Raw genomic sequence first — 18,287 nt, 5'->3', positions numbered from 1 at the left:
CGTTATCCACAGAGCACTTCCTGTGCTTTATAGCATCAGCTGAATGCCGGTGCCTGTCATGGGCCAGATGGCATCTTCCTGAAATTCATACAAAGTCCCAATCCCCAGGACCTCAGAAGGTGATTGTGTTTGGAAATAGAGCCTTTACGGAAGTGATTAAGTTAAAATGAAGTCACTGGGGTGGGCCCTCATCCAGTCTGACTGGTGTTCTTATAAAAAAGGAGATTGGAACACAGACACACTCAGAGGGAAGACCATGTGAAGACACACAGGAAGAAGACAGCATCTGCAAGTCCAGGAGAGAGGCCTTGCAAGGAACCAACCCTGCCAGCACCTTGATTTGGACTTCCAGCCTCCAGAACCGTGAGGAAATAAATGTCTGTTGTTTAAGCCACCCAGTCTGTGGTACTTATTATGGTAGCCTGAGCAGACTAACATGTTCACATCCTGGGGGGTAAGAAAATCAGTACACAGACATTTATTAAGTAATTTGACCAAGAGCATGCAGCTCTCTGTCAGTCTGCACTGACCCTCTGAGTTGCCCCAAAGACTACTTAGATCACATTCGAGCAAAACAGGTTAAAATTGCTGCTGCATGCTTGCTATGTACAGTGTTCCAGGTAAAAGCTCTGTGCAGGCAGAAAGCATGCTTGTCTGCTCATTTCACCCCCCACCAAAGTCTAGGTTGGTGCCTGGTATGTTTCAGGAACTCAGTGGCTGTATTAATTAATTTAAATTACCGTATTTTGTTTTTGAAAGAAGTCACTAAAGTAGAATATACATGTATCAGTTATAAAGTGTCTGTATAACATATTGTGGTGGCCACTCTCTAATGTCTTTTCTGCTGATCTTGTCACCTTTATCTTCATGGCCTGATGAATATTCCGAAACCTGCTCTTCCACAGGCGTTTTTTTCTCAAATAGCTTTTGGAAGTTACATGTTTGCAAAGGTCCATTAAAAGTTTATTGTTCATTGTTATTTCTTGACATCATTGTTGCCAATAAAAGTCGGCCTCAGCCTGGCCCCCGTGGTCCCAGCTTGCTAGCTGTTTGATAAGGCCGTAAGGCCTTCCTGGTTGAGCTTCGGGCACCACTGCCTTCTGGACAGAAAAAGTTCGCTTTCATGGATGGCCTGCCTTCCGGATTGTGGAGCTGTAGTGTTATTATGGTGCTCTCATTGTGTAGTTGAACCATCCTGCGTTTGAAATCCCATGAAAGGATGAGTTCTCAGATTTGGAGGTTTATGCTTTTATATAATGTGAGTTAACCCAAAGTAGAAATCTAAGTGTTTCACCTGTTCTAACATTCTGGCTTACTCTTGTGTCTCCCATTCACGTGAATAAAAAGTGGTACAAAGAGAAACGTCAGAGGACATTAGCATAAATGAATCAGTGTATGTGCTCTGAAACGTATGTGGCCTCACATGCCTCCCGGTGCTGCGTGGGTGCACGTCCTAGGGCAGTGGCTGCTGGGCAGGGCCGATCTGCCCCAGGGGGGCGGCAGCCCAGCTCTCCACCATTGAGGACAATCAGCCTTTTTCCCCTCTTGACCTCCTGCCCACTCAGCAAGGCGATAGAAGCACAAGTAATTATTAGGACTGATCCCCCTTTATTCTAGTTTAAGGAAGAAAAGGAGAAAGAGGTACAAGAAGCTACCCATGGAAGTGCTTTGAGGAAGTCATTTTGAGGAGTCTACAAATGACTAATCCTCCACACTGGTTAAGACAGAGGTCAAAGCAGAGCTGTGGTGGGAGCACTCATCTCTTAGGACAGCTAAGGAAGGCCACGCCTGCCTGTGTGGGGTGTGTCCCCAACTCTGGGGCTGACATGCTTTCCTTTCGTAGAATGTTCCAGAATTCCATGCACTTTAACACAGTTAAAACATTTTTACCTTAGGGCCTTTCTAGCATTTTTCATCACGCACAGGAAGAAATGTTTCCCATTCTGATTCAATACTCACATGTGTGACTGAAGAAACAGTACTTACTGTAATTGTGTTCGATACACTGAAATTTTCTACTTTATTCCCTTAAATTCAACACATACCTGTAGGCTGGTTGCAACCCATTAAAGTGGTTTTTATGATCCACTAGTGGGCTTTGAATCACAGTATGAAAAATTGTGTCTTCGATTTAAGCTATCAGCTAAGTTTTCGTAATGCACTCATCACAATCTGTTGTGGGAAATTAGTCTGCTGTTTTGAAAGAAGAGAAGAATTGTAAGACGAGAAGAAAGGTGAAGATGATGGGTTTTGCCCATTAGGGCTGTCATGCTGTCCAGGGGTGAGGGGTGAGGGCAGTAAGTGTCCCAGGAGTGGAGGAGGCAATGGCAAGGCAGCTGGGGGCAGGGCAGGTTATGCAAACTGTGCTCCCTAAGACTGGACGGTCTTAAGAGTTCTAACGGGTCTTTGAATTCATTTAGTCTGACTTCCCACCCATTCAAGGAATGAAAAAGGTATTTTGTCTGCATTTATACTTTATTTTTTTCAGAGGCACAGGGATGCTCTAAAAACGGTTATTTCAGAAGGAAACCTTCTACTCTTCTCGTTATCTTTTGTGTCAGTGGTACTTCCGCATTTTTTGGTTTTGTTTGATTTTAGAGACAGGACCTCACTCTGTTGTACAGGCTAGAGTGCAGTGGAGCGATCTCGGCTCCCTGCAGTCTGGAACTCTGGCTCAAGCCATCCTCCCACCTCAGCCTCTCCAGTAGCTGGGCCCATAGATGTGCACCACAGGTGGCTAATTTTTTTTTTTTTTTTAATTTTTTGCAGACACAGGGTCTTGCTATGTTGCCTAGGCTGGTCTCAGACTCCTGGCCTCAAGCAATCCTCCCGCCTGGGCCTCTCAAAGCCTGGGATTCCAGGCGTGAGCCACCGTGCTGGCCCTGTGACGTTTTTATGGGTAAAATAGATCAGTTTAAGTAGTTCTCAACTTTAAGTAACTTCACAACTACAGGAGGCAGCTGCCAGCAACCTTATTTTTCTGATGGTAATTACAGTTTGTAAGCACTGTCCATGTGTCCCCTTGTATTTAACCACCAGAGAAACTGCGTGGAAATCCCGGTAGACTAGGGAGTGGGGTGGTGCCCAAGTGCCCCGCGCCACTGAGCCTTGCTGTGTCTCCACAGGCCTTGGCAAGACGCGCAGGAAGACCAGCGCGCGGGACGCGTCCCCCACGCCCAGCACGGATGCTGAGTACCCCGCCAATGGCAGCAGCGCCGACCGCATCTACGACCTCAACATCCCGGCCTTTGTCAAGTTCGCCTATGTTGCCGAGCGGGAGGATGAGCTGTCCCTGGTGAAGGGGTCGCGTGTCACCGTCATGGAGAAGTGCAGCGACGGTTGGTGGCGGGGCAGCTACAACGGGCAGATCGGCTGGTTCCCCTCCAACTACGTCCTGGAGGAGGTGGACGAGGCAGCTGCGGAGTCCCCGAGCTTCCTGAGCCTGCGCAAGGGCGCCTCGCTGAGCAATGGCCAGGGCTCCCGCGTGCTGCACGTGGTCCAGACGCTGTACCCCTTCAGCTCAGTCACCGAGGAGGAGCTCAACTTCGAGAAGGGGGAGACCATGGAGGTGATCGAGAAGCCCGAGAACGACCCCGAGTGGTGGAAATGCAAAAATGCCCGGGGCCAGGTGGGCCTCGTCCCCAAAAACTACGTGGTGGTCCTCAGTGACGGGCCTGCCCTGCACCCTGCGCACGCCCCACAGATAAGCTACACCGGGCCCTCGTCCAGCGGGCGCTTCGCGGGCAGAGAGTGGTACTACGGGAACGTGACGCGGCACCAGGCCGAGTGCGCCCTCAACGAGCGGGGCGTGGAGGGTGACTTCCTCATTAGGGACAGCGAGTCCTCGGTAAGTGCGCTGCGCCCGCAGCTCTGGCTGGAGGCAATAAATGCGCCTTGCACAGTGGCTCTGTGTGCCGAGCCCATTTCACATTGTGTGAGTACACTAGAAAGGCGGGAGATGCAGATGAATGCAATTTAGTGTAATGTTTGCTACTCCGTGATTTCCTTGCATCTGTTTTGGGGATCGTGGGTGCCCATTTCCGGAGGTGGGAGGTTAACTGAAAAAATGTTTGTAGCTGACAAAGGTGGTTCTGCTTCTCTCCGAAGATTCCCCCTCTTGTATTTTACGGACTCAAACGTCATTTTCTCTCCTGGTTGCCCATTGTGTGTACGTAGAAGGCCCGAGTGATTTACTTTGTTTCTACTCGGTCTGTTTCCCAGAGAAAGCAATCTTTGCAAGACTGGTGGCCGGTTTCTGACACCGCCTTTTGTTGTTTGCTTGCTTTCTCTTTTGTAAACCGTATAATCCCAAGGTCATTGCCACGGCAGGCAGCGCCACTGAGTTCATCTCTGAAAAGCTTTTAAAGCACTTACGAGATGAATTGAAAAGAAAACAAGGGTTCTTGAGAGAGATGAGTTTTGTGTGTGTGCAGTGAGTGGGAGATATGAAGCCACTGGACTGGGGCAGCAGACCCACTTCCAGGGGTGGGCAGGCTGGGGGCAGTGAGTTTCAGACGTGGGGGTGGAGCCTGCATCCCAGAAGGCAGCCTTTTCGTGTGTGAAGGAAATATTCGACCAGTTTTGCAAACGTCTTTACAAATACACCTTCTACAATCGAGAGACTTCCAAAACAAGCATTTAGGAGATAGAGTTTGATGTATTTGAATTGTATTGGTTCTAGTAGGCTTCAATTTCATTTTTAAATGCACACTGTAAGACTAGTAAGTATGTACTACCTGCTGCCCCTGCTGTGCTCTGAAAAGGTTGCTGGCACAATAAGTAAGTGGGCATTCAGGAGTGCTGCTGACTGATCAGAGAGGCATTCAAAGCCCTCCAGAGAGAGGCAAGTGGGATCTTCTCCTCTTTGAGGAAGGAGCATCGTGGTGGTGGAAACTGGACTCCTTTGTGGTGTCATCAGTTTTGCGGAGCCTTAGATGTGCTTGGACGGGAATGCCAGCCTGAAAGCTAACTTCATCTGAAATCTGAACTCTGAGATTTTCTTATCAAGTCACCAGAGTTTATCATTCCTGGCAAGACATCACATTGAATTAATTGTTCTCACATGACGAGAGCTCTGTGCACCATTTCCTTTAGATCGGGTTTGAAGCCTTAAGCAAATTAAGGACAGCAGCGCTTTTAACTCAATCGAGCAGAAACTTAGAGAAAGTGCTGGGAAACCAATTACAATATTAAGTGCTTGGTCCAGAGTCCTTAAGGGCTAAGTATAATGCACAAAATATGATCTTGGCTTACAATGTTTGAGTTGGAAGAGACTTCTCAGAAGGAAGTCCTGTAGTGTGGAGACACTGCTCCCAGGCGTTCTTCTTTCTGCCTAAGATTTGGGGAGATGAAGGAAGACTTTAGAGAGTAGATGAAAAAGGTGTTCTCCAGGGTTGCTGGCCTTAGGGAGGACCTATGGCTTTTCTGTGGAACATGCACAGGTGGTCATTGTTGTCTGAATTCAGGGACCAGATCCCTTTGGATAAGGAGGGATGCATGCATTGGCTGGGTTTCATCTCAGAACCCTACACCCCACTGTCTCAGTTGCCTTGCGTTGTTAGAGAATGAGTTAACTTTTTCAAAAGTACGAAAGCACTAATTGTTTGTATTTCCTTTTAACAATTTTTTAATTGGGGGCCTTTCAAGATGTTTTGCATTCTCTCCTAACTTAGAAAGTCAAGGAGCAACATGTATGATTCCAGGAATATAGCGTGGAAAGGGCTTTACTGGCACTTGCATCGGCTCTGCACACATAGCAGCACCGTCTTGGTCTGAGGCTCCACGTGGCCTGATGCTGTGCAGGGCAGCTTGTCCTGATGGATCTTGCCGTGACACAGGCCATTTTCAGCGGTTAGTGTGCATGCCTTGTGCCACGGGGATTCTACAAGAGCCCTGAGGTGTGTGGCTTCTTTTCTCCTGACCGCAGAACCCGGCCAGGTTTGCTGCGTTTCCTGTTCGTGACCAAGGCTGTTCTCAGCTGTCATCTGTGACTGCCGGGGACCTGTCCTGGTGGACAAGTGGACAAGTCCTTTGCTTGTTTTTTTTCCCCACCATCCGCTGCCTCCCCCCATCCCCATGTGTTTCCCTGCTCATTTTGCCATTTCTCAGGTTAGAGCTGGCTTTCACAGCCACCACCAGGCCACCAAGAGCCCTTAGGTTCATGGTCTGACATAATTCCTTCACAGCATGCCAGGATGGAAAGGTTTCTGAGGGGTTCAGCCTCCCTGCAGGACTCAGAGGCAGGCATCTTCATTTAATTTCCTTTTTTCTTGGAATCTTTGGGCCTGGACCTTTCATTGAGGTTAACACATGAAGCCTGGCTTCTGGGTAAGCACAGCTGTTTCTTTTGGAATGGATCTTCAACATGCGTATCAGTTTTTAAAATACCCTGAGTGACTGCAGTGTAAATGAGCTAGACCCTTGCTTGATGATATTGAGAGGTGCTTATTTCAGGGAGGACAAACATTGCCACATCCTGCGCTATCCACTATCAGTAAGTGCTGGGTATTTCAGAAGTATCTGTTGGATATGTTAGATGAATCAGTGAACTAACAAATGAACGAACCTGTTGGGCCCTCTTTCCTGTCCTGAACTTCAGTGCCTGCTGCTTGTTCTTCCCTTTCTTCTTCCTCCCTCGCTCTCCTCTCTCATCTACAATTGTCGTTTATCCTTAGCAGCTAAAGGTGATATATTGTTGGTACTTATTCTCCATATTTCATTATCATACCTTCAGCTGTGAGCTATACCTGCTTAAATCCAGAAAACTCAGAAATCCTACTCACCCTGTGTGTGTCCCTCATAAATCCTTTTATATTTTGTCCACATTGATGCTATGGATGTGACTAGAAAGCTGTACTTAAAATGAACAGTAACCCTTTACTGGGTTTCTGGTAAACTGTACAAGTTGTCAGTATTTTATTAATTGCTGCATCCCCCATCCTTGTAAAGGTTGTTCAGAAAGTGACAGATCACAACTAGGATATGGTTGGAAAAGGTGCACAGCTGGCCTGGGTAACTTGCTGGACAGCATCAGCCACAAGTCTGGGAAGCCATTTTCCTCTGTAAGATTTTAGATACCGAAGAGGTCATGTATTTATTGTGTCCTGCAATAATATTAGATACTAATATTGTCATACAATACATTTGTTTCCAATAGAGAAAAACTCTCCTGCTAAGGATAATTTAATGCACATATTGGCCATACTAAAAGTCAATGGATGTTTCATTTCTCTTTTTAAAAATACATTAAAAGAGTTTGGCCAGGAAATTAAGTAGAATAGTTCCTTTCTGTATTTTCAAAGTTATATTTCTTATAGAAATTATAACTTCTACCCAAAACTCTTATTTGCAGGCAATGTCATCATTCCATTTCTCTAAATAATGATTCTCAAACTGTGTACTGTGTATCAGAATCGCCTTGAGGCTTGTTAAAACAGAAATTGCTGGGTCCTACCTGCAGTGGTACTGATTCAGGAGGTCTGGGGCCCAAGAATTTGCATTTCTATTAATAACACGTTTCTTGGTGGTGATGCTGCTGCTTTGGGGACCACACTTTGAAAACTCTTGATCCCTATGATGCATTCCTGGTGGTTTGATACATTCTTGCGACTGTTATTAAAACCATTTCTGCATAATACTACATTTCCAAAATTATAAAACTATTGTCACAAAGCTGACCTTCATTTAGAACTATAGCTTTTGTTGAGTGGAATTTATCTCTTGAAGCGTATTTCTGTTGAGTGTTTTGGGGTTTTTTGTTTTGTTTTGGTTTTGGTTTTTTTGTTTTTTACTGTTTAGAGTTTGAAAATAAACTTGCTGTGTTTCTGCTGGTGAATTGGAAGGAGGCAGATTGTCAGAGCAAAGTGAAAATTGCTTCCAGGGTTTCATGGTTAGGCTCTGTGATCTGTAGGTGTTTCTTCATAAATGGGTTAATGTTAAGATGACTTAACCTTAGGTTGCTATGAGCAGTGCCTGTAGGCATCCTTCCAGTTTCAAAGATAACAAGTTATTTTTAATTGCCAGGCTTTTTGCCCAGTACAAAATGGAAGTTTTAAGCCTGGATTTTTGTAATAGTCCTAATTTTAAGCATATGTAACTCTGGAAGATGGAAGGGCCTGCAAGAGCATGCAGTGCAGGCTGTTACCTAGAAGTGTAGCGCTCATCACCTGATTCTGATTCTGCCTCCTCATTCTGGCTGGCTCTTCAATGCTGACCTTTAAAACACACCAAGCAATGCATCATTTACTGGGATCTGTGAACACAGGCGTCTTACTAAAAGCTAGTGCTTTTAATACAATCAGTAGCAAACCTGGTCAGTAAGAGGTTCATAATTTCTTTCGGGACCATGGCTCTTGGTTTTTCCCAGAAGGTGGAGTTGTGCTGGCCTCGTTCTGGGAGCTCTCCACAGTTGTCACGTACTGGGGTTAAAATTGCAGCTGTGGCTGCAAAAAAATCCGTGATTATGTTGTCTTATAGATTTAGACATCTCTTTGGTTTACAGAACACCGTTGTGTTACAGTGTCCTACAGTGTTGAGTAGAGTAACATATTGTGCAGGTTTGTAGCCTGGGAGCAACAGGCCATACATTATAGCCTAGATGTGTAGTAGGCTGTACCATCTGCGTTTGTGTAAGTTCACCCTGATGTTTGCACAATGACCAAATCGCCTGATGATGTATTTCTGAGAATATATCCTGTCATTAAGCCATACATGGCCGTGTGTGTGTGTATACGTGTATATAGATATACACACACGTATAAATATACATATATATACACACATATATGTAAAATGGTCCTTCTGGTAGGTGTGAAGTGGTAGCTCACTGTGGTTTTGATTTGCATCACCACATAACTTTTAATCTCGGCTTTACGTTTTGCTTGTCTTCATTCAGGGGGCATATGTCTCCCCTTTTGAGTTGTATTTCTGTGTGGGGTCTCTCATTTATCTGGGGATGTTTCTCATGGCACTATTACTAAGCATTTCTTTAACATGACCTCTGTAGCATGGCAAGAGCAGCACAGAGTAACAAAATAGAGTTTCAGATCCCTGTGGAGTTGATAACACAGAAAGCAATTTAAATTAGTTCATTGTAATAACTGATGGTGGAGTCATTTGCAAACTGGTCTGCTCACCCATCTTCCTTACTGCATTGCATTTTAGCATTTTAAAAATCCCATCTACAGTATAGTCATTGGAAGTATAACAGAGTCAAGCATAGATGCTGCCACAAGCAAGCAGGAGAATACCCATGTATAATTTTCTTCAGCCACCATCCATGGCAATAATTCCAAAGTGTGGTTCCTACACCAGCAGCATCAGCATCACCAGCGAACTTGCTAGAATGCAGATTGCCCCAGCTTGCTGACTTCGAATCTCTGGGGTAGGGCTCTGCAACCTTGGTTTGAAGAAGCCCTCTGAGTCCTTTTTTTCTTCCAAATCCTGAGAACCTATGAACCCCTGAATAATTCCGATGCTCCAATTTGAGAACCACTGCATTGTGGAGTGTGCACTTGATTCAAGCTCTTATGCATACTGTTTGTGTAATATGGTAAAATTCTGACTTAAGTTGTCACTCAGTCACATCAGGTATGACACTGTGGAAAGACAAAGAATAACAAGGACAATATTCTAAAGGCCTATACGGTGAGGTGTTACATGTGACTTTGGGAAATACATTTGAGGATGGGGAGGGCTAAACACACATATGCATACTAACTGGAAAGTGAACAGGGAATGCTCCGTTTTCCTAGATTAGGTAGATGGGACTTGGAGGGCTGCTCTATAGTTGATGATTGATTTTTCATTTATGTAAATAAGATTACTTCCAAAGTTAATGAGATGAATATTTGAACATGTCAGTGTGGACTGGCTTCAGGCCTGCAGAGTAAATATTTTATAGAGTGAACATTGATAGGAGAATAGGAAATGCTGGTGAGACTCATCACACTTGGGGCAAGGAAGAGAGAATCTGATGTAAACACAAAGAGCGCTGGGTCACCTGACAGCTAGCAGCGTAAGTATAGACAGGAGTGATTTTGATTAAAAGAAGGCTACCTCAGACAACTAGGGAGGTGACCGAATAGAATGGTAAAACTGAAAGGCAGTTTTTCTGAGATAAAAACAGAGAAACTATTAATCAGTGGATCACGATTTGCCTGTAACCCATTTGTTCTCACTTTTGGGAGGTAAATGAACCACTTCTGTGGATAGAAGAGTGCCTTCTGTAAAGAAGTAAAAGGATAAAAACATGTCTTTACCAAAAGAAGAGAATGATACAACTTGCGATAAGAAACCAACAGGATGACGTCTCTCTGAGGGTAGAAGGAGATCTGCAGATTATTGATGCTTGGAGACTTCAGCGTGGCTGGAGATCAGTCCAGGGTCTGTGTGGGAGGCCTGGTGAATCACACAAAGGGCATTTCTACCCTCATCTTTTCATAAAGTCCAAAGTGAAAGATAAGGAGAAGTTTTAAGGTTTAAAGAACCAAAAGGACCTGGAACAAGGCCCCTTCCTCCCATTTCCTCCTGACCATTGTGCTTAGAAGAAAATCACATTAATACGTAAGCTTTCAGGGATGGAGGAGGAAATAAAGGATATTAAAGTCTGTCCTCGGCCTTTGTTTTTTTTTTTTTTCCTTCTATAAGAAAACAATGATTAAATCTTGAGAGAGGGAGAGGCGTATCTGATCAGGACATCTGTTTTATAAATTGCAAAGGTGCTTTTCAGCAAGTATTTGAGGCAGTGGATCAAGCTGGTGAAGCCATAGAGATGGGATCAAAGAGTGTGCTCTCTACTGTTCTTTTCTAAAAGTACCCACTTACCGCAAGCACAAATTGCAAAGAGATGAGGTGTAAGAATTACCTGAAGGCATGAATAATGGAAGAGGCAGTCAAAATTAGAAAATTTTAAGTCTGCACATTTGTGGCACACCAGATACTCTGAGTCCGGTGTGGGGATGTGGAGTTAAATTGGGTTCTCGCACTTAGTTATATTCAAACATAGACTGTAAAGCCTAAACAAAAACAACGGTGATCATAGAGGCTCCGAGAGAGGTTGGTTTTCCACCAACCTGTTAATTGTCCTTAGATTCCACTTGGAAAATGACTGTCTGAAAAGAAGGGTCTAATGAATGGGTTGTACTAATTGTTCGTTCTCCAGAACCGTTGATTCAAAAACTATGAGAATAGAAAAATCATTCCTTAAAAGAAATACTCATAGAAGGACATAACAGGAAGAAGTGGTCTGATGTTTGAAAATTTGAAGAATTTGCCCAGTAATCAGCACAGAGAAATTACTATATATCAAGTAAGTACAGCGTTTGGAGATGGAAAGTGTAGGAAATGTGGACAGTGGGAGGTAGCACAAAGGGGGCAATTAAAGAGGAGAAATCAAAGGGCAGATGTTTCAAAACCCGGGGACTGAGTCTAGTTAGGTTTCAGTCCAACCATAGAAAATCTTAATGAGTGTCGTGTCCATCTATGATGGCTTAAAAAGATGTCCATAAATTCTTTACTACTCTTTGCTTCAGAAAGTAGAGCCTGACCCTCTTCCCATGAGCATGGGCTGCACTGAGCAACTCAAAATGACCAAGATGTGGCAGAAGCGATGGAGGGCAGCTTCTGAGACGGGCATTGTGGGTGGCTCTTTGCTGTCTGTTGATCTGTTTATCTCAGCTGCCATGTTGAGAGTACATTCAGGCAGCCCTACAGAGCCCCCCGGGGGTTCATGTGAGCAGACCGCCTTGGAAGTAGAGTCTGCATCCCCGATCGAGCCTTCAGATGACTGCAGCCTCAGCCAGCATTTTGACTGCATGTTTCAAAAATGTGTTAAGATTCTTTGACAAACTTAAATGTAGAGTACTCTGCCATACTATCAGTACTCGTACTTGTTGAGGAACGAGTGTGGCGTGGTCCTTTTTCATCTGATTTCTTGAAGTCTGTTCTAGAAAGCCAACCATGGAAGGACTACAACAGATGAGAACAGGACTGATGGAGTTGCTTTCATGGGAATCATTCCCTGGCGCCCTCTGGAGGCAGAGTTGTTTTGGGTCAGGAGTAACTCCATCTCCATCAGATGCAGGGACTGACTCACTTTGAAAGGAAGAGACCATACAGCAGTGTCCCAGCTGTCCCTTCAGGGGAAATTCCCTATGAGAGATGCCTGGAGCAGAGCCAGAGTCCTCAGGACAGAATCGGAAAGGTATCTGCAGACTGGCACTCCCTCCATCATGGGCTGCTTTGCCCATAAATCGCATTCCCATCTTTTTCTGGTGACCAAACATTTGTTGATGGGCTCCAACACTGCCGATGTTTGTTCCAGATTTTCTTTCTGCCAGTTCTCAAACTGCATCAGAATCCCCTGAAGGGCTTATTAAAACACACGGTGCGGTGCTAGAGGTTAAAACACAGATGACTGGGCTCCACCCCAGAATTTCTGCTGCAGCAGGGTTGAGGCAGAGCCTGAGAATTTGCATTTCTTTTTTCTTTTTTTTATTTAATTAGTTTGAGATAGGGTCTCACTCTGTCATCTAGGCTGGAGTGCAGTGGCGCTATCATACCTCACTGTAGCCTTGACCTCCCGGGCTTGAGTGATCCTCCCACCCTGACCGCCCAAGTAGCTGGGACCACAGGTATGCACCACCACACCTGGCTAATTATTTTAAATTTTGTGTAGAGATAGGGTCTCACTATGTTGCCCAGGCTGGTCTTAAAGTCCTGGCCTCAAGTAATCCCACCACCATGGCGTCCCAAAGGGCAGGTATTACAGGTGTGAGCCGCCATGGCTGGCCCCTGAGAATATGCTTCCTAACCAGTTCCCAGAGGATGCTGATGCTGCTGGTCTTAAGAGCACACTTGGAGAACATCTTAACTAGTTCATCTTCACACTTCACTTAGAGGTGTTCAGTGGTAACATGTAACGGTGTATGTTAGTATATAGATTAGTCTTTTTCAGATTTCCTACAGAAAATCTACTCAGTTTAAATCAAAGAGCACTCCCCAACTTTTAGCACTCCTGCTTGGCATAAATTGGTTCTACATCCTTAACTTTAAGGTTTCTGGTCAGGAGCACACAAAATTAAAAATTACCTCTTCTGCTATGAAAATTTTATTGCTGCAACTCATGCGTGCATACAGGCACACACACACACCATGATGTTAAATTAAGGAGCTTGAATTAAAAGCAAATTTCCCTTATGTAGAAAGTCATCTGTTGATCATTTGGCTTAATTAAAATTGGGAGTATCATATATTTACCATGATTCACTCCCATACTGCCTCCGCTAAAAATGATGCCACTTTGTCTCTAAGTTGAACCTGGCTTAGAGTAAACTCTGTGAGACTGCCCTTCATGTTTTCCTAAAGGCACAAACTTCTAGTACAGAATATACATCTTTACAGAATATTAATCATCTATAGGCTGAGGCCTAATCTGAGACTAACCTTCTGGTTTCTTCCTGGAGTTTCATCCAGGAGCATGCCCTGGGCCTCACATGGCGATGAGATGGGGCTTTCCCCCTCAAAGGTTTGTTCTTATTTGGTCTATTTGGGACAGAGGTATGCATAAATACAAACTATGCTTACAATTGTTCCTTTCATTCTTTTCTGTTAACAGCTGTGGCTGGTGGGTGAGCCTAGCTGCCTTGCACAATTCGAGTCTTCTCAGGCACTCATTCCCCTGAGTTGTCATTGGTATAAATGGAATGATTCCTTGTTTTGCAAGGGTTGCACACTTCTTATCAAACATATTTGGGCTTTTGCGAACTCTGTAATAGACAATGGCCTAGGCCTTTGTTAACTGTCTCAGGTCCTGCTGGGAGGTCGCAGAGCGGGGTCGAACTGCTGGACCCTCAGAGCAGGAAGTTCCTGGGCTTTGAGAAAAGCAGAGAGCTGGTCTGGGAATTCCATGAAAAATTTCAGATGTTAGGCTATGGTCCTGCCACTGGCCAGGCATGAACCTGATGCTACCTACCAAGCCAGTGGGTAGAGGATTTACCCTGTTTGGGGTCAGTGAGGCTTCTTAACAGCGGGATAGCCTTTGAGCTGAGCTTTAAGGGAACAGTTGATCATGAGGAGACACAGGATGACCCCAAGAACACCATGAACAGGAGTGACATTGGGACTGGGGGTGGGAAATCCTTTAGTCTGATGGATTGGAACCACAGGCAGGGGCCAGTTGGGTACGTGAATTTTACTCTCGGGCCCTTGAGGGGAGACCAGACTCCCTTCTCCGCTCCACCAGCCACACTGCCTCTTTAGTGCCACAGAACAGGACCTTCTTCCCTTTCTTCACCGAGGTGCCAATTTCCCGAGCAGTCTGTACCAGCCCTGCCTCGGAGAGCACAGGCTCAGCTCCACATTGTCCAGCGGGCTCTCCTGCCCCCCAGTGCATACCTGTGTGTGCACACACATTCATACATTCATACACACGCACTCACACGCTACACATACTCTCACACACCCTCAGTACTCACATACTCCCTCTCATATCTGCACACGCTCACACACTTAGAGCTCTGGTACCTCTTGCTCCTCTCTCATGCAACTCTGTTTTTTGTTGTTGTTGTTTTCTTTTTTTTTTTTTTCCCATAGAACTTACTGCCCTGTGCAGCCATCTGTCCACCTCTCTTTATCTGCTCCCCACACTGGATTGTCACAGAGCATATGTCCTGCATGCACACACATGTATCCAGGGTACCGCCTGCCTGGCATGTGTTAGTAACTAATTGTTATTCATTTAATGAATTGATCAAAACTTGATATTTTTGTACAAAGAATGTTTATCATTTAGTATCTTCTTTCCTGCATGTTTTTCACCAAATGAGATTAAAGACCTCTCTCTCTCTGTCTCTCTCTCTATATATATATATACACACACATTTTTTTTTGTTTGTTTTTGAGATGGAGTTTCGCTGTTGTCGCCCAGACCAGAGTGCAGTGGTGTGATCTCAGCTCACTGCAACTTTCACCTCCCGGGTTCAAGCGATTCTCCTGACTCAGCCTCCCAAGTAGCTGGGATTACAGGCACGTACCACCATGCCTGGCTAATTTTGTATTTTTAGTATAGATGAGGTTTCACCATGTTGACCAGGCTGGTCTCAAAGTCCTGACCACAGGTGATCCACCTGCCTCAGCTGCCCAAATTGCTGAGATTACAGGCGTGAGCCACTTCACCTGGCCAATAAAAGATGCATTTTGATTAAAATAATGACATGTTTCTAAAATATGCTGAAATGTAAGGCACTGACATCACAGAATTTAAATATTTTTCAATAAAATCTATAATCAAACCATAGTTCAGCTTCCTCTGGGATATTGTGAACTAAGTTTAAAATGCATCTGGAATTTTCCACTGCTGTTCATATTTTCAAATGCTTAGAATTAGAAAAATTAGCCAGGCGTGGTGGCACATCGGGAGGCCGAGGCAGGAGAATCTGCTTGAACCCGGGAGGCAGAGGTTGCAGTGAGCCAAGATCGCACCACTGCATTGCAGCCTGGGCAATAAGAGCGAAACTCCATCTCAAAAAAAAAAAAGAATTAGAAAAATTTTGACGTCTTAATTTCTAATAGTGTTAGATATCAGAAATAGTAAAATTTCTAGCCACTGCCTGCATACAAACCACTCTTAATAAATTCCCAATTTATCAAAAAATAGTTTGGGAAATGAAAAACAGCAAATTTCTTCAGCAGTCAGGGCAACACTGTATATTCCATAATGAGTTTGCACTTTTCAAATAACTAAAACGCATTTAGCACTGAAACTGGGCTAAGCAGAATTTATTTTTTCTTTGGTTCAGAATTTCAGAATCATGGACTGCCTCCAGGTCTTTCTGAACATCAGATGCCATTCTAGATATAAAACAGAGACCTGGCCGGGCGTGGTGGCTCATGCGTGTAATCCCAGCACTTTGGAATGCTTAGGCGGGGAGGTGGGGCAATCACCTGAGGTCAGGAGTTCAAGACCAGCCTGGCCAACATGGCGAAACCCCGTCTCTACTAAAAATACAAATATTAGCTGGGCGTGGTGGCGGGCGCCTGTAATCCCAGCTACTCCAGGAGAATGGCTTGAACCTGGGAGGCGGAGGTTGCAGTGAGCCAAGATTGTGCCACTACACTCCAGCCTGGGCAAAAGAGTGAAACTCCGTCTCAAAACAAACAAAAAACCAGAGACCCAGCGTTTGAGCAATGGGTGGTTTGGATTTAGACACACAGGAGATGTGGATGGATTTAGACACAGCTCCCAGCTGTGGGCCTGGCTGTAACTGTGTTCTGTTTCCTCCCCAGCCCAGCGACTTCTCCGTGTCCCTTAAAGCGTCAGGGAAGAACAAACACTTCAAGGTGCAGCTCGTGGACAATGTCTACTGCATTGGGCAGCGGCGCTTCCACACCATGGACGAGCTGGTGGAGCACTACAAAAAGGCGCCCATCTTCACCAGCGAGCACGGGGAGAAGCTCTACCTCGTCAGGGCTCTGCAGTGACGGCGTCCCGGCCCCACACTCGCCTCCCGGGCCCCACGGTGGAGCTGCCCGCCCGGCCTTGTGGCAGAGGCTCCTCCCGTGGGGGCGGCGGCCCCGACGGCTTCTCCGCGAGTCTCTTCTTTATGTTCAGGTCGCTTGGTCGGTTTGTCTCCCATTCGCCATCCAGGCCTAACACCCACACTCGAACCCACCCGGCCGGCCAGCTTTAGAGGAGGGGGGGAGAGAGGGGCGAGTTCACATTATTCCTTTTCCATCGGAAACGGCGCTCGTGCATTCAACTCGTTCCCGCTCATGGAACCCCTCTTTAAAAAGACGCAGGGCACCTGTGAGCGCAGGAGCGAGCCTCAGGCCACCCAGCGGCAGCACCCGCGTCCTGGGCACTCTGCGTGCTGGGCAGAGCAGGTGGGCCCCAGTCCTAGCAGCCCTCGCCCGTGTCCTGTGCCCTTACATGGCTCCCGGACTCTGCAGGGAGCCGACACGTTTGCTGATAGCAATACTGGAACCACCAGGTGCGATGGCAGTGAGGAAACTGCCCAGTGCCTTTGGGGCTGTGCTTGCAATAAAGAATTTCCTGGAAAGGCAGTCTGCAAAAGAGGGAACCGGTGACGCAGAAAGACAGATGTTTTGGTAATTTACCCCAAATGTGCCATCCACATAGTGCTTTTTCCTCTTGCCCTTCGGCTTGTTTGAATCTCACAATTATGTATTTAATTCTCAAAGAAATATGTATCTGTAGCCGTTTGTTGACACTAATACAGATGATTAAGGAAAACAGCTGGTCTTTGGGGAAGGGAGCTACCAACACTTTATACACACACACACGTGCGCGCACACACACACACACTATATATATATATATTATTTACAGGGAAATTTTTCAGGGTTTACAAAAGAGTATGTGATTGGTAGTAAGAGACACAGAATGTTTATGAAGAAATTGCATTTTCTTTTTCCTTTACATTTGAACTTCTTTATAGTTTAAATATACCGTCTTGAGATGGCACATTCCTACGATTGAAGAAGGGGTCTTGAGATCCCCTAAACTTGCATACCCAGTTTTTTGGATATTGTAATAAAAAAAAAAGTATTATGACAAGGCTCTGTGTGTATTTATCTTCAGGAAAACTCCGACTCAATTGTGGGAGAGTAATTACTGAAGCTTTCACTCATTGCAGAGTGGGAATCATTTTTAAAGAAGAGCTTAACATTTATTACTTGTGTGTTTTCATTTTCTACCCCCACATTTTTGTATATTGAAATAATGAGTTTTAATTAGTGAAACTCCACGGGAACCCAGAATCTGAAGCTTGCTCTGAACTTTGCTCTTTGGAAAGCATTTGTTTAGAAATATGTTGCTGCACTCTTGGCAGCCAGCGCTCTCACAGCGTGTGTCCCCCATGGCTGACTCTCAATTTGTCCTCTCGATCAGGAGCATTTATATTGCTGCGCCAGGCCTTGGGGCTGCAGAGTCACATGACTTGGCATTTGTGCCCTCCTAGGTCAATCACGTATCAAGCGCTCCCTCTGTGCCATGCGCTGCGCTCCCATTTGTTCCTCATCAAAGCTCCATGAGGCTCATCCCCATTTTATAGATGGGGAAAGTGAGGCCCACAGGCAGTGCACCCAACACATGGCTGCTGTGTGGTGGAGCCAGAATACACAGCTAAGGATCTGCACCAGCGCTGGACCCTTCCAACCCCAGCCTAGGGAGGCGTTCGGGAGAAGTGACGTGTTGCACACTTACTCTGCCATGAGAGTTACCTGTGAGGAAAGTCTATCTTTTGGTTGCCTTAGATTATAATAAATTA

The 18,287-nt window shown here is 45.4% G+C and overlaps 1 protein-coding gene across 2 annotated transcripts in view; it reads left to right on the top strand.

Annotated features, from left to right (window-relative positions):
• Positions 1–17,576, top strand: part of NCK2 (NCK adaptor protein 2) — an 84,260-nt gene extending 66,684 nt beyond the window's left edge. The window contains exons 3-4 of one of the 2 annotated variants that reach the window (XM_011984686.1): positions 3,126–3,847; positions 16,285–17,576. In XM_011984686.1, the coding sequence (XP_011840076.1) occupies positions 3,126–3,847; positions 16,285–16,479 (917 nt within the window). In that variant the 3' untranslated portion in view covers positions 16,480–17,576. The remainder of the gene's footprint in view (positions 1–3,125; positions 3,848–16,284) is intronic. The other variant, XM_011984687.1, reaches the window with a different exon arrangement.
• The last annotated feature ends 711 nt before the right edge of the window (positions 17,577–18,287 follow it).

This window comes from Mandrillus leucophaeus, unplaced genomic scaffold, assembly GCF_000951045.1.
Source record: "Mandrillus leucophaeus isolate KB7577 unplaced genomic scaffold, Mleu.le_1.0 Scaffold271, whole genome shotgun sequence".
Taxonomy (NCBI): domain Eukaryota; kingdom Metazoa; phylum Chordata; class Mammalia; order Primates; family Cercopithecidae; genus Mandrillus; species Mandrillus leucophaeus.
Note: the sequence above shows the minus strand (reverse complement) of the source record. Positions and strands in the feature narration are given on the sequence as shown.